The 15,337-nt window shown below is 38.6% G+C and overlaps 1 protein-coding gene across 1 annotated transcript in view; it reads right to left on the reverse strand.

The window, feature by feature from the left end:
• IGF2BP3 (insulin like growth factor 2 mRNA binding protein 3) overlaps positions 1-15,072 on the reverse strand; it is a 54,147-nt gene extending 39,075 nt beyond the window's left edge. Inside the window, exons 1-6 of the mRNA XM_037837796.1 lie at positions 15,057-15,072; positions 13,689-13,746; positions 13,362-13,541; positions 7,787-7,844; positions 7,507-7,558; positions 7,345-7,408 (exon numbers count right to left, since the gene is read on the reverse strand). Of these exons, the coding sequence (XP_037693724.1) occupies positions 7,345-7,408; positions 7,507-7,558; positions 7,787-7,844; positions 13,362-13,541; positions 13,689-13,746; positions 15,057-15,072 (428 nt within the window). The remainder of the gene's footprint in view (positions 1-7,344; positions 7,409-7,506; positions 7,559-7,786; positions 7,845-13,361; positions 13,542-13,688; positions 13,747-15,056) is intronic.
• Positions 15,073-15,337: the final 265 nt, after the last annotated feature.

Consider the following 15,337-nt stretch of genomic DNA (forward strand, 5'->3'; position numbering starts at 1 on the left):
CTTTACCCTCTAAAAAATACAAATATTCAAAACATTTTAAGAATTGAAGGACAAATATTTCTAAATCAGTCATGCTATTTTCTATGTTATCTATCCGTCCATCCATCTTAAGAGGGAAGTTTTTTTCTTCCATTTTTGAACCTTACTGTAACACATATACATATGTTTTTTATATATATATATATATACACACTGTAACATATATATGGAAAAGTACCCAAATATTAAGCATATAGCTCAATGAATTTTCATGAAGTGAAGACTCATTGAAGCAAAATCTAGAATCAGAAAATACATATCAGTACTCCAAAAGCCCTACCTCCTGTCTCCCTCAGACTTAATACCATAGATGAATTTTGCCTGTTTTTTTAATCTTACAAAAAAAATATGAGTACACACCTTATGTACTCTCTTATGTCTGACATCTTTTATTTATTATGTTTGTAAGATTCATCCAAATCGTGTTCTACTTACTTATATATTTTTAAAGTGAAGAACACAATAGTAAAAACTTGGCACAGAAAACAAAATTTCAAAAGCACAAAAACATAATCCTAATAATACACACATTTCTAACTCCCCCAGTACACAATGAAATGATAAAAAAAAAAAAAAAAAAACAGTTCCCACACTTTCCTCAGGGACACACAGAGTCTTTGCACTGATTTCGTTCTAATGGGCCCTGAGTTCAGCTCACTGCAGGCACGAAATGGTCTCGTGCTCGGTGCTCTGGCTCACACAGTGCTTTCCTTATTTGGGGATCAACTTTCAATTCTTGAATTGGATGGAAAGAAGAGGAAAAAAGGTGGTCCTCGCACCGGAAAGGGCACCCAAAACGCAGAACTGGAAGGCAGCGCAGGCAACCGGGCTGAGGCCACACTGGGCTCTCGGGACCCGGGACCCTGTCCTCCTTTCCACTTTCTCCCCACAGTTACATGGCTACCCCACACCCTCTAACAAACGGAAGAACTCTCATTGTAAAGATTCCTGCCACAGAGAAATACAAAAGCAGCAAGAAAGTGCTCTTTCACCAACCCAACCCCCCAATCCCCTTCCTAGCTCCGTTCACGGTGGCAGCCGCTGAGCAGACGCCTCCTTTCCGTGTTTACACGTGGACGTGCGTGCACATAGCCCCTTCTTCAAAAGCATGATGGGGATCGTGAAGAACATTGTTTTGTGGCTTATTTTTTTTTTTAATCAAATACAATACATCCTGGAGATATTTCCACATGATTTCTACGTCAGAGGGCATTCTGACCCCAAGCTTCACAGGGTGATAGCAGGCATATACCACAACTTATTTTCCTCATTCCCTGATGACAGAACCTTAAGTTACCATATTGTTCCTTGCCTTCCTCTTTCCCCCTCTTTTTTTCTTATGGGAATGTGGATTAAGGACCCTAAAATATTTGGTTATTTCTAGAGGTGTAAAACATTTATTGATTTATTTATCTATGGTTTATATTTACTATAGAAAGTTAGAGTTGTAGAAGTTTCAACCAATTAGATATTCATCCAAAACAACTTTAAAACTTTTCAAAGGCCAGGAGAAAACAAATTATTGAAGGTTTTTTTAAAAAAATAAGAAAGTTGAATCCAATGAAGGATTCACCTATACCTATGGACATAAAAAGCAGTCAAGTTCACTATTATATCCTTTCCCACCATAAAACTGAGTATTGCTAGCTTCAGAATAAAATAAGTAAATTCTGACTGTAGAATTAAATCACTAACATTACAAAAAAGGTAAACTTTTTTCTTGAGAAAGAGGAAATGAGGGAGAGGGAAGGGGAGGCAGAGAGAACATGGCAACACGTGGTGTTGTCTTCTCCATGGGGATAAAGAGAGATAACATGTAAGTCATCAGAAGCTTCTATGCATCTGGGGCTATCAAAATAAAGTCACATAATCCCAAGAAACAACTCTCTTGACTTGGCATAAACCATAACTTCCAAACTTCTAAATGAGAGTTGAGCTACTTATTCTCATTCAAAGAGAATTCAATGAGATTTTAAAACGAGATTTCAAAAGCACAAAAACATAATCCTAATTACACACACCTTTCTAACTTCCCCAGTACACAATGAAATCAGAAAAAAAAACAGTTCCCACACTTTCCTCAGGGACACATAGAGATTTTCCTTGGTGGGGGTGGGGGATTCTCTTGCTCGGGTGTTCAGCTGGCCCCGTGCCGTGGGCCACGGTACAACGTCTGGGCTCGGTGGCTGCAACAGAGGCTGCTTCTGTCAGAGAGCAGACAGCCCACATTTCAGGTCCTAGACTGTCTATCACCTAAGTAGAGCTCCTGCCCCCCCCAAACGTAGACACCTCTGAAAAGGAAGAGTAAGTCACTGCAGAGCAGTAGTTTCCTCAAGAGGGAAGGTCCCAAGTTTCTGAATTTTAAGTGAACTGCTAAAGCATTTCCATGTATACAGTTTGATATCCAGCTATGTCATCTGGTGGTCTGCCAAGTTTACAGGGGAAAAAAAAAACCAACATTTTCATCAAATCTACCGTATGTACAAGATATTTACAATGAAGGACTCCTCAAAGCTCAATACAGTTATTCAAAACATATGCATTCAGTTCAACACCACTCAAGGAAGCGTATTCAAAATGGTCCTATTTCCTACCATTTCTTAACTCTGCTTTGACACCATTTTAAGAGATTTTCAGAAACATGTGAGTAATTTTGCTAGTTAATAGTACTTAATTGAATTGATAAGAAGTTTATTGGGGTAGACCACATTTCAGAGATGGAAGAGCCTTGAAAGAGAGAATAAGTAGCTCAACTCTCATTTAGAAGAGAAGAGAAAGAAGAAAGAAGAAGAAATGTGAGTCGGAGAGTTTAAACATACCCAAGGGTAAACAGAAGCAAATCTGAGTAGTGAAAAGAACATGGACAGAAACCAGAATTCTAGCTCAGCTTGAACATGAAGTAGTCATGTGACCTTCGAAAGGTCGTTTTTCTGTTCAGTGTTAGCATCCTCATCTAAAACTGAAAGATTAGAATTACAGTCCCTTTCACCTCTAAAATTCCATGCCTGAAATCTCCTTTACCTTATTCCCAGACCTCACTGTTGGATAGCACGTAGGTCCCAACAAAGTGAGGTTTAGCCATTATCTTAAAGTCAGATAACTCTACTTTCTCCCTGTACCAAGAATATCCATCTACATTGGATATCTACAAATCTGAATGTCTACAAATCTTAAGGAGTTATTTCATTGTCACACACACAAATCCTCCAAGGAACAATATCTCTCTTTGACTGCTTTATCTTAACATCACTGGAAGAAGGCAGCAAATAGGTGCTCCTGAGACCTAAGCCTCTCGCACTGAAGAAAAAGTATTCATTAAATACATACTTACACATACTTGAGGATATAATTTGAGACAAATGTATTTTCTTTATGAGTATTTATAAACCTTTGATTTTGCTTAGCCACAAGGTGGCAGGAATTCCCAAGTTAAATTTTTTCTTAAAGAAATAGCCACATAGTTTGTTACTACCAAAAAGAGATAGTTACAAACACTTATAAGTCCCTAAATCCCCATTATTAGTGGCCATTCATCATCTGAAATGCAGACCATATACTGAATAATAACAGGATGTTACAACAGCAATGGAAAAAGCTCAAAAAATTTTTAAGTAGCTGCAAACTTTTGAGCTCTTTCTACCTTGTGGGTATCATGGTAAGTATTTGGGGAGCATTCTCTTATTTCTTCTCAACAGTCTCATGAACTAAGGCCTATAATTATTCCTATTTTACAGATGGGAGTGACCCAAGAGAGATTAATTAACTTGACCAAAGTCATAGCTAGAAAAATGGCAGCAAAGCATCTACCTCATGGAATTGGACTCTGACAGGTATCCTCTTAAACTTCACACACATCCCAGTTACAAAGACTCTCAAATAGCAGATGCTAAGAAGAGAAAAGAGGTCAACCAAGAATATCAACTCAACCCTCACTACCTGAAGATATGTGTACTGGGGAGGGAATGGAGAAATGGCTCCCAGTTGGTGCAGGCAGCAGGTGGTCTGCTGGAGCCCACGAGCAGGACTGTAGGCTGCTGCTGCCTTCCCCAGCTCAAGCCAATGCAAGATGCTCCAGAACCACTGGAGTAAACTTACTGGATGCAGGTCTTTTAATAAAGTTATAAATATGTGCATATGTGTGTGACTATATCAGTTTCTTTTCAACCTTCATTTTGTAGCTGAGAAGACTGAAGCTCAGAGAAGTCAAGGTTACTCCATCAGGACTGCCTGATGCCCAAGTCCACACTTTCTCCACTACATCCAATGCCTCTCGAGTAAAATTAATTTTCCTCACAGAAAAACTAAGTTGTTTTTAACTCCACATCACTTTAAAAACAAAACTCTCATTAGAAAACTTTGTTTATAGACACCAATTTTCATAACAGTGTGTCATAAAACTGATTTTTGCATTCTTCAGATTTCATTTTCTCTGAATACCAAATCACATTCTAATTCTTTTTGGACCTTTGGAATTCTTAAACAACAAGAACAACAACAATAATAGTCATATAAGGTAGCTCAACTTGGGCAGGAACTAAAATTCAGTGGTCTCCTAATCCTCTCCTTGGGGACAGACTTGGCTTTCATCCACTGGCAACTTTTGGTCAATAGTAATGAATAAATGTTAACTAATCAATATTGGAATAAAAGCTGTGATGACTGTTTACCTAAATGAAAGACCCAATGTGTTTAGTTACCCTAATTACCTAAATTATAGGGTTCTTAACAGACTTGTCCCCCTCCTGAACATCGATAGGGCCCTGCCAATCTCTAACAACCACTACAAAGTACTTTTAGAACTCAAGAGTTTCCACATTCAGCTTGCTGTCCTTATTAATTGTCAGTCTTACCCTTCTTGCAATTTTACTCTTAATGCTTTGGTAAAGAAAGAAAAAGTGAGGAAAGGTGGGGTGGGGTGTGTGTGAGAAAGGAGGAGGGGGGAGAGGGGGGGAGAGGAGGAGAGGGACGGGGAGAGGGTGAGAGAAGTAAGGAGGGAGAAAGAAAGGAAGAACAAAGGAAGAAAACAAAAAGGCTGTCAATTAACTTGCCCCTACTAAATTTAATTTTATGCCTCTTCAAAGCTATGTAGGTTGCCTCTCCAACGTCATGCTCTCCCTATGACTAAACACTACTTTTAGCATTTCTTCCCTGTATATAGCTAGTCTCGTAAGTTTTCAAGCAAGTCAATAGAACAGGCCTCTGATAATCTCCAAGTATCCTTCAGTTTATTATTTTCTTTTAGAATCTGAAACATATACAACAAATGAAACCATGGCTTTCTCATCGCCCTCACTTTTAACCCTGATACTGAGTTGAATAGTGTCTCCCAAATTTCATATCCACAGGCATCTCAGAATATGATCTTATTTGTAAACAGGGCATTTACAGATGTAATTGGTTACACTAAGATGAGGTCATACTAGATTAGGTTGGGCCTTAAATCCACTAACTGGTGTCATTATAAGAAGGTGGTATAAAGACAGAGACACAGGCTCCAGGGGGAAGCCAAGGGATGGTGAGGGCAGTGGCTGGAACGCTGTGTGACAAGCGGAGAAATGCCCAGTGTTGCCACAACCACCAGGAGGGGGGAAGCGGCGGTGAAGGAGCCTCCCCACACGGCCCTCCTGACATCGCGATTTCAGACGCACAGCCTCCAGACTGTGAGAGAACACATTTTTGTTTTTTAATACACCTGGTTTGTGGTAATTTGGAAACCAATAAAACCAATGCACTGGGAGTATAAAATGTGAAATTTTCCTGTTCTTCCACTTTCTTATGTGGTTGAAGAATATGGTGGTGGTTTTTTTTTAATCAATTTATTTTACAACTCATATCACAAATGGTGAATTTCTATAATATCCCAAGACCCCATATAAATTGGTTTTTTTTTTTAATGGACAAAGAGTACAAAGAAAAGCGTGGAATGTTTTTAAACATATTAAAAGATATTCAGCCTCACAAAAAAATGAAAATTGACATGATGAGATATCACTTTTATGGAGAAAAGGACTCTTGCATAATGCTAACGGGAATTTCAAGTACTTCAAGTTCTACAAAGAACAACTTGCCCACATCTAACAAAATAGAAAATGCACATAAATTCTCAATTCTGCAGTTCTGCTTCTAGGAATATATCCTATAGATATATCACACATATGCAAAATGACATATGTAAAAGGAGATTCACTACAGCATGGTTCACAATCACCCAACACTGGAAACAACCTAAATATCCAATTGGGACTGAGTCATTCTATAACCATACAATCAAATTCTATGCAACTACAAAAAGACATTCATATGTGCAAAAAATTCAAATGCTATGATATCATAGTGTAAAAAGGAGGGAAAATATACACATTTATTTGTCTTCCATGGGGCTCTCTCTCAGGAAGGGAACAGAGTATTTAGAAAACAATGCTGGGAAGATTTGTGCTATATACACCTTTGGATCTTTTAAATTTTGAACTATGTGAATATCATCAATTTTTAAAATAAAGTCCCATTTGTGTCATACAAATTTCCGTCTCCTTCCCAGTCCTATCTTTCCTTTCCTGGTCACTCCAGGAGTGGGCATCGCCTTTCGCAACCTAGTTGATGTCCCACTCTTATACCACTTCAGGCTCGGGATCAGCCAGCTCAGTGTACCCTTCCACTGTTCCACCATGGACAGACAGCCTGTTCCACTGTAATCTGGAGGTGGTTAAGATTTCCATGGTGCACTGACACTCGGCATCCATGATCACTCTCTCTTTAGTGCTCAGTGGTTCATTAGATCATTGTCAATGATATTTTCCTATTAATCTTTGCCTGTTAACTTCACTGGAATATACTTTCTCCATAAACACAAAAGCAAGTTACATTAGCCCAATTACCCTCCTAAATGACAAGAGCAATCATTAGGAAAATGAGTGAGAAGACTTAACATTTAACACTGTTAGCTTAACATGGGATCAACTCACCAGCTTTAGAAAAAAATAGCTGTATGTGTAATGTGCAAGTCATACCAATAAGGAATAAAAAGTTTTTATGTAGTTTGGCCACAATATCCAGGCAGGATATAATTCAGCTTCATACCACATAATTCCATTATTGGCATTAAGGACACACTGAAAATATAATAAAATTTTAACCAATGCAGATTCTTACTGAACAAATGTTAAAAAGGGAGACACAATCACAGGGTCAACTTTGTAAATAAAGTTTCTTTCTCCTACCCACCAGCCTTCTCTGAGTTATAAATCCACAAAGTTATTGTACTTAGCCTAGTTATAACATTTAGAGATAAAGTTTCAAACTGCTTACTGTCTAGCTTGGTCCTTACTGGAATAGGTTACATTTACAACAGCAGTTTCCGAGTCAGTATTCACTGGAGGAAGACAAAAACAACACACAAAGAGAAAAAAGTTAGTTTTCTTTATATTTCCTTCCTTTTACAAATTTGAAAGCAATTTAGAAGACATGTACCTTGCTCACAGTTCTCCACCACTCCATACTGGCCTAGTAAACTATCCAGAACCTATCAGGAGCGGGAAAGAAAATTACAAATTTTGAGTTTCCCAAGTTACTAGGAAGGGCAGAAACATTTCAAAATCACAAATTGTGATGGAAAAGAGCCAAAAAATGAACTGAGGCTTTGGCCTAGAGAAGTGAAGGAAGGACACCACAGAGAGGACACGCGGTGCCATCTCTCTCCTGCCGACCCCGGGTCCAAAGCTGGTAAGTTGCATCCCATTCCCAGGGCTACCCAGGCAGTAACGACGCTCGGCAAAGTGCCCAAAGTCACGGCCGCCTGGTTTCTGAGGCTAAAGGAAAATGAAGCATATATTTTTTCATACATACACAAACACATTACATAGGTCCTCCTTGTATACAAAAGCACTTGAGACAAGGGCTCAAGTTAAGAAAGTAAAGTTTTATCTGTAACACATTCCTTTTCAAAGGACTTCCTTTTGGAGCTATAAACAGAACAGACTACTCTCAAGGCAGGCTAGCAAAACGAAGAAAGAACATAGCTGATATTTTACCTGGAGTCTTGAACTAAAGAATAATAGGTTTTATATAAATTGCAAATGGTAGAAAATGTAAAATATATATATGTAGGTGAACATATCTAATGCTACATTGGGCTAGAAAATGTACAATTTGAAATTACCTATGTTTTTACTATCTTTCCTGTAGTTATATTCTTACACTGTGTATGTTATTCTAATGGAGAGGCTGTTAAAACAGTACCTATAGTTTTATTATAGTATAAACTATAGGGGTTCCTCTCATTTCAATATAAACTAAACTCAAACATCTTCAGTTTCCAAACACTGCAATACATTTTCTTTAAAAATACAAAATAAGTTTCTATAAATTTAGAGCAAACTGGTTTCTCATCAATTTAATTGTAAAATCTGAAGGGCAGTCCATTGAAAATGTGTATTTTGGGGGGAGGGGGAGAACACACTAAGAAATACTCTAAATTTTAAAGGTAATTTCATAATAAACTTTAAGCAATTTCTTCAGAAGTAACTTATGTGGTATCTTCTAGTGGTTGAAACTTATTTTCTCTACTGGAGCCAGTTTGATATCTATAGCAAGGTTTGTTTTGAGAAATTTAAAATAATAATAAGATTAGTACTGAATTTGTAAATAGAATGACTTTTCATAGCCAATGCAGTAAATTTCCTTTAAGTGGAACGTACCAACAGAAGCACACTGTGGTGGACTGGAGCTGTATATAACCCAGAAAACCATCATAAACTTAATCCATTCCTGTGGGTGTGAACTGATGGTGAGTAGGATCTTTTGATGAGGTTACTTCAGTTAAGGTGTGGCCCACCTCAGCCAGGATGGGTCTTAACCCTAATACTGGAGTCCTTTATAAGTGGAATAAAATTCAGACAGAGAAAGAGAAATTCATGGGAAGCAAGAAGCTGAAGGTCAATGGAACCCAGCAGAGAAGACAGAGATGACGAGAGGCCATGTGACAGAGGAGCCAAGGACAAAGGATCACCAGCAGCCAGCCCCAGAAGGCCCGTCTTTGGAAAGAAAGCATCATCTTCGTGACGCCTTGATTTGGACTTTTCCTGGTCTCAAAACCTAAGCTAATAAATTCCCATTGTTTAAGCCAACGCTTTGCATGGTATTTGCTTGATCAACAAGGCAACTACAATGCACTCTAATCTATGTCATTGACTATAACTTCTCATATCATTACACTTAATTTTTAGATTTTTCTCCAAAGCTCTTAACTGGTGCTACCTGAAATGTTTATTCGTTTGTCTGGCCCCTCCTCTAGAATGTATGCTCCACAAGACCAAGAATTTTTTCTTTACTGCTATATCCCTAGCACCTAGAATGTACGGGCACAAAGATGCTTTCAAGTATTTCATAAGGGAACTGAATACTTCTCAGAAGGAAATTCTAGTATAGCATATTAGGAAAAATACTCTGTATAACAGTTTTTGCCTGCTTTAGAGGTGAATTTTCCATGTAATACTGATCACAGACAGATTTCATTAGAGACCAAAAATTAGGAAACCTCTCACAATGCCATGCAAAGATAAAATATACAACACATATTTTTAAAATCTAAAAAAAAAAAAAAAAAAAGTACAACCCACTTATATATTATTTTTAAAACAAAACCTAAAATTTGCTAATACTAAAATAATTTTTTGAATTTCACATGTAGGTTAGCAGAATTTTATCAGGGCATTTTGATTCATTCTATCTTAAGTAATTAAAGCAGCAGGAAAGGCATACCCACTATTTACAAGTTAGTTTTGAAATGAAAGCCACTCTAACAGTAGAGCCTTATAGCAGCTTGGATATGGGGTAGGGCAGGAGACAGAGATGATGGTGTGGAGGAGGCGTATAGGGAGTAGGGGACAACTACCGATTTAATGTTAATTCAAATAAGCATCATTCTTAATTCTCTCTAAAAGCAATTTGTTCAGTAATTAAATGCAATCATCTCCACTCAGTTTAGTTTAAACCCTTTATTTTTTTTCTCTCTTTTGATACACTTTAATTTTTTACTCCTCTAGGGACAACAGTGCAAGGTTAAATACCTGTGACCTATCAACAATGTTAACTAAACCTACAATAATTCTAGTGAAATGAATATTCTCTAAAAGCTCCACTAGTGAAAAGAGTGGCATGTAAATGATATGTGAGTGTATCATGAGATTTAATTTTTTAACTTTTATAAGTCAAAGAAATGGGATTTAAAAGAGGCTCCCCAATCAAGATGGTGACGTGAGAAGTTTCAGGGCTCCATTTCCCACCCCCCTGCCCCCACCTCATAGAAGCTTTGAACAACCAGCAAAACCTGGCAGAAACATCTTTCTCAAAGCTCCAGAAAACAGTTAAAGGATTGTAGTAACAGGATGAGCACCCAATCAAGAAAAAGGCAAATCAAGCAGTACAATCTCCACTGCACTGGCTGTCCTCACACCCATCCCCTTGCCAGCTCAGCGCCAGCTTGTACTCCCAGGGGAGGTCCCGGGTCCTGGTGCAGAGGGAGCCGAGTAACCCTCAGGCACATACTGGGAGAGGAGGTATGTCAGGCCAAGTCCGCTGGTACCTTGAGGGACTGACCCTCCCAGAAGGTGCTACCTGAAGGCAGCTCACAGAACCGTTCTTACAGGATGCTGTGAGAGAGTAGTCAAGTCGTGCTGCCCAGGGCAAGGGATTACTGGCTGTAGGACAAAACAGTACAGTGCCTGGGAAGGTAGGAAATGTTTCCTAGGAAAGCAGGGATATTCTCATGTCCATGTAAATGGGGGACTTCTAGGGCCACATGTGCAAACCCGAGACAAGAGGCATGTGCAAAAAGGACCTGTCAGGTCCCTAAGCTTTGGCCTGGAGTTATCTAACCTGAAGGAGAGAACTCACACAAGTCAACCTGCAAAGACTGGGAAAGGTCCTTCCTTTTTTTCAATTCCTTAATTTTTTTCTTTTTTAAGCTTCTGGCATTCCAAGAAAACTCAGTCATAACACTAGTTGGAAGCAAGGTTAAGGAACAGATGCCTCAGGGTTTAAATTCCAGAGATAACATCTTAAAATTTCAAAATGTCCAGGTTGCAACAGAAGGTTACAAAATAGGAAGTAGGGGACAAAAAAAACAGGAAGTGATGGCTCAGGCAAAGGAGAAGAGTAAAGCATTAAAAGGCATCAACAAGGATGAGCAGACCTGGAACATTCCAGACAAAGATATTTTTGAAATAGTCCTAAATATACTCCAAGAGTTAAAGGAAAACATGGACAAAGAAAAGGAAATCAGAAAAATGAAAGAGGAACACACAAAAAATCAGTAGAGGTAAAAATTATGAAAAGGAACTAAATACAGCTGAAGACCACAGTAATGGAAATTTAAAATTCCCTAAAGGGGTTCAACAGCAGATTGAGCGGGCAGAAGAAAGCATCAGTGAACCTGAAGATAAGACTATTGAAATCATACAGTCTGAGGAACAGAAGGAAGAAAGAACGAAGAAAAGTGAAGAGAGCCTGAGGAACCTGTGGGCACCACCAAGCACACCAATACATGCATGTGGGAGTAAGGAGAAGGGAGAAAGGGGCAGAGAGATGATTCAAAGAAATAACGGCTGAAAACGTCCCCAAATTTAACAAAAGTCATGAACATATAAATCCAAGAAGTCAAAGAATACCATATAGGATAAAACCAAATACACCTACACCATACCATATTATAATCAAACTGTCAAATGTCAAAGATACAACCAAGAATTCTAAATCCAGCTAAACTGTCTTTCAAAAAGGAGGGAGCGATTAAAACCATTTCCAGATAAACAAAAGCTGAGGGAGTTCGTTGCCACAACAAACTTTACAAGAGATGCTAAAGAGAATACCGCAGGCTGAAAGCAAAGGACAATAGACAATACTCCAAAAAGGGTAACAAATGCCTGTACTATTGTACTTTTCTTCCTTCTTTTTTCTTCCTGCAGGATCTAAAAGGTAAATACATTAAATGTAATGAAAAATCAGTGGTTTTGGATTCATAATGTTTATACATATAATTTGCAACAACAATTGAACATAAAGGTAGGAAGACAGAAGGGTAGAGGAACATAGTTTGTTTATACTATTGAAGTTAAATTGGTATTAAGATGTAGGATGTTAAATTTAAGCCCCATGGTAACTACAAAGAAAATATCAGAGATGATGCAAGCTCACAAAGAAATTATAGTATAAGTTACCAGGGTTGGGGGTAGGGGAATGGGGAAATAATGCATAATGAGTGTAAGGTTTCTGTGTGGGGAGACGGGGAAGTTTTGGTAATGGGAGGTGATGAGGGTACCGCAACATTTTGAATGTGATTAATACACTGAGTGGTACGCTTCAGAGTGGTTGAGATGGGCAAGTTGTACACATGTTCCCAATTTAAAAAAAAGAGCAAGTAAAGAGAAGACAATTAAATACAATATATGCATGATTATGGATAGGATGTAACAAGGGAGGAGAAAAGGCTCAAAAGGACATTATTGAGACATATTTTAAAATTGGAATATAGACTATAAGCTTTATATCAATCAAATTTCTTGAACTTGAATACTGAACTTAAAGTGGTTACATGAGTGAATATTCTTGTTCTTAGGAAAGGTACATGGCAGATTTACGTGTTCGAGGAGCATGATGTACACAACTTACTGAAGTGTTCAGAAAATTGACTTATAAATAGATAAGTAGACAGGCAGGTAGAGAGATGAATAGAAGGATTGGTTGATAAATGGATAGACAGAATGAAATGTCAAATACAGCAAAAAATTGTTGGATCTGGGTATCTGGAAGCGTGGAGGTTGGGTAGAGCGCTCTGTATGAAGTTTGTATTATTTTCATAACTGTCCTGTAAGTTTGAATGTACTTCAAAACTAAAAGAAAATAAAAATCAAGGTTCAAAAAATACACTATATAATGTTCACTAAGTTCAAAACAAAATTACCTGTATAAACATCCTATTCCTAAGACATAATGAATGCTACTGATTACTAACCCACGTGTAAAATCTCTAGAAATGTAATTAGAAATACAATCCTGTACAGTAAAAAGGGAGCATGATATTACATGTAAATTATACTTACATAAGATTGACTCAGAACAAACCAACTCTAATTCTTAAAGGAAAGGCCCATATAAGATGGTGATATACAACAGCCCCAGGAATTAGAGACAGCTAAATAAAAGGGCAGATTCAACTCGCTTGGAACTCTGGAGGACAACAGAGACTAGAGAAAGACTTCACAAGAGCTGAACTGAATTTTTTTTTTTTTTTTTTTTTTTTTTTTTTAATGTAGGAGAGCAGTGCAGACCTGTCAGCCTGGACCCCTTCCCCATGCTTGGTCCCATGCAGTTTAAGAGCCATACAACGGCAGCACTCTGGCCCAGACACCTCGCCATGGTCACTGACCACAGAGCCCCCCAGGCGTGACTCAGGGCCCAAGCACATGAAGGTACAAAGGTCCAAGGCCACACACTTCCAAGGCTGGGTCCTAATGGTCAGCGTGCACGAGCAACAGAAATCTGTCCCCACAAATCAGTGACCCACATCAGAACTATTAGCAAGCTGTGAACACTCCAAGCCTGGTCCAATTGCTGGTGCACCTAAATGAAAAACTCAGGTGTCTTGGAAAACTCACCCCACCTGGCTCTGAAGGTCAAGATCCCCTAATGCAGATGTTACTAGAAGCAGGAAAGCTGCATGAAAAGGGCAAACGGGGGACCTCTGTAAGGCAGGATGCACCCAGGAGCTGAAAGCTGGAGTGCAAAGGCAGCCCAGAGAGCAAGAGAGGAATTGAACAAATCATAGCAATCCGGGAGGAAAAGTTGTATAAAAGCAAAGAGGACAACCCAGGACTCCCAGAGGAGAAACAGAGGAAAGAAAATCCTCTCCTGGAGGGGACACAGTTGCACATAATTGGGTAATCTTAACAGTTACTGCACATGCCCTGAACAAGAGGCAGGTGCAGAAAGAACTGAGAAAATCCAAACTTAGACAAAGGCTGCTCTAAAGGTTCAGTATAAACTGGACCAAGCTTTGAAGAAGAGCCTTAACAGATAAGAGGAAAAAAGAAACTGACTTTCAGAGTTAGCACAGCAAAACGATCAAATACCCAGACATCAATAAAACATCACAGGACATTCAAAGAAACAAGAGATGGCTCAGTCAAGGGAACAAATTAAAACATCAGAGGAAACATAGACAGTGGAGCAACTAATGAAGGACATTCAGTCAAATCTTATCAATTCAAAGATCTCAAGGAAAATATGGATAGAAATTAAATATAGATTGCAGAACTAAAGGTAATAACAAAGATGATGTGTGAACAAAAAGAAGTATTAGAAAATTTTAAAAGGTATGTAATAGAGCTTATGGGGATGAAAAACAATAATGGAAATTAAAAATACACTAAGATCAACATCACTAGGTAATGGTCTGGTTATTTGTTGTTTAATTTTGAAGTACAACTGAAATACAAACAACTGCACACAAACTGACCAGTTTTGACATTATACATACACTCATGAAGCCATCAATAAACATTTCTCTCAACCCCAAAACTGTCCTCATGCCCCTCCACAACCTAATGGCCTAGTTTGTTCATATATAGAAGATTGAAATCAAGTGAGTTGAAAAACTGTGTACCTCACTTGTTATCAGATTTCCTCTGCCAATCCTGCCACCACCACCACCCACCCACATACACAAAACCAGTTTAGATTTCAGCCGATACCACTGTGGGCATGAAGTAATTCATGCTCTGCAGATAAACTCTCAGTTATTGCTTATTCTTTATACCCAGGCTCAGGTCCCATCACCTCTGAACTATATGAACCAAAAGTCTGATGGGCACCCTTGCATCCCACGATTATTCTCCTGCCAAAAGCTGATACCCGTCAATCGCTTCAAATTGCTTGTAGAAATTGTCCAAACTTTAACACGGCTTTTGAGAGTCATCAGTGACCTGGTACTTGCCTAACTCCTCCATCACCTTCAATACACTTACCCACACCTGCGTTCATCACACCAAACTAAGCCTCACGCTCACCCTCCCACCTGGGTAAAGAGCCCGTCCCTCCCTGCTACCTAGCACCTGAGCTGACCCAATCCAGGAACCTAAGGCAATGACGTTTTATCATCTCTTCACTGACCTTTATTCTCCCACTGACTAGTGATTATTAACCATAGTGATGTGAGAATTTGTCAGGTGTGTCTCAGTAATCTGTTAATAGCTATACTGGCTTCAAAGCTAAAACTGGCAGATAATAATGTATAATCACAGAAGAT

Source organism: Choloepus didactylus, chromosome 5 (assembly GCF_015220235.1).
Source record: "Choloepus didactylus isolate mChoDid1 chromosome 5, mChoDid1.pri, whole genome shotgun sequence".
NCBI classification, from domain to species: domain Eukaryota; kingdom Metazoa; phylum Chordata; class Mammalia; order Pilosa; family Megalonychidae; genus Choloepus; species Choloepus didactylus.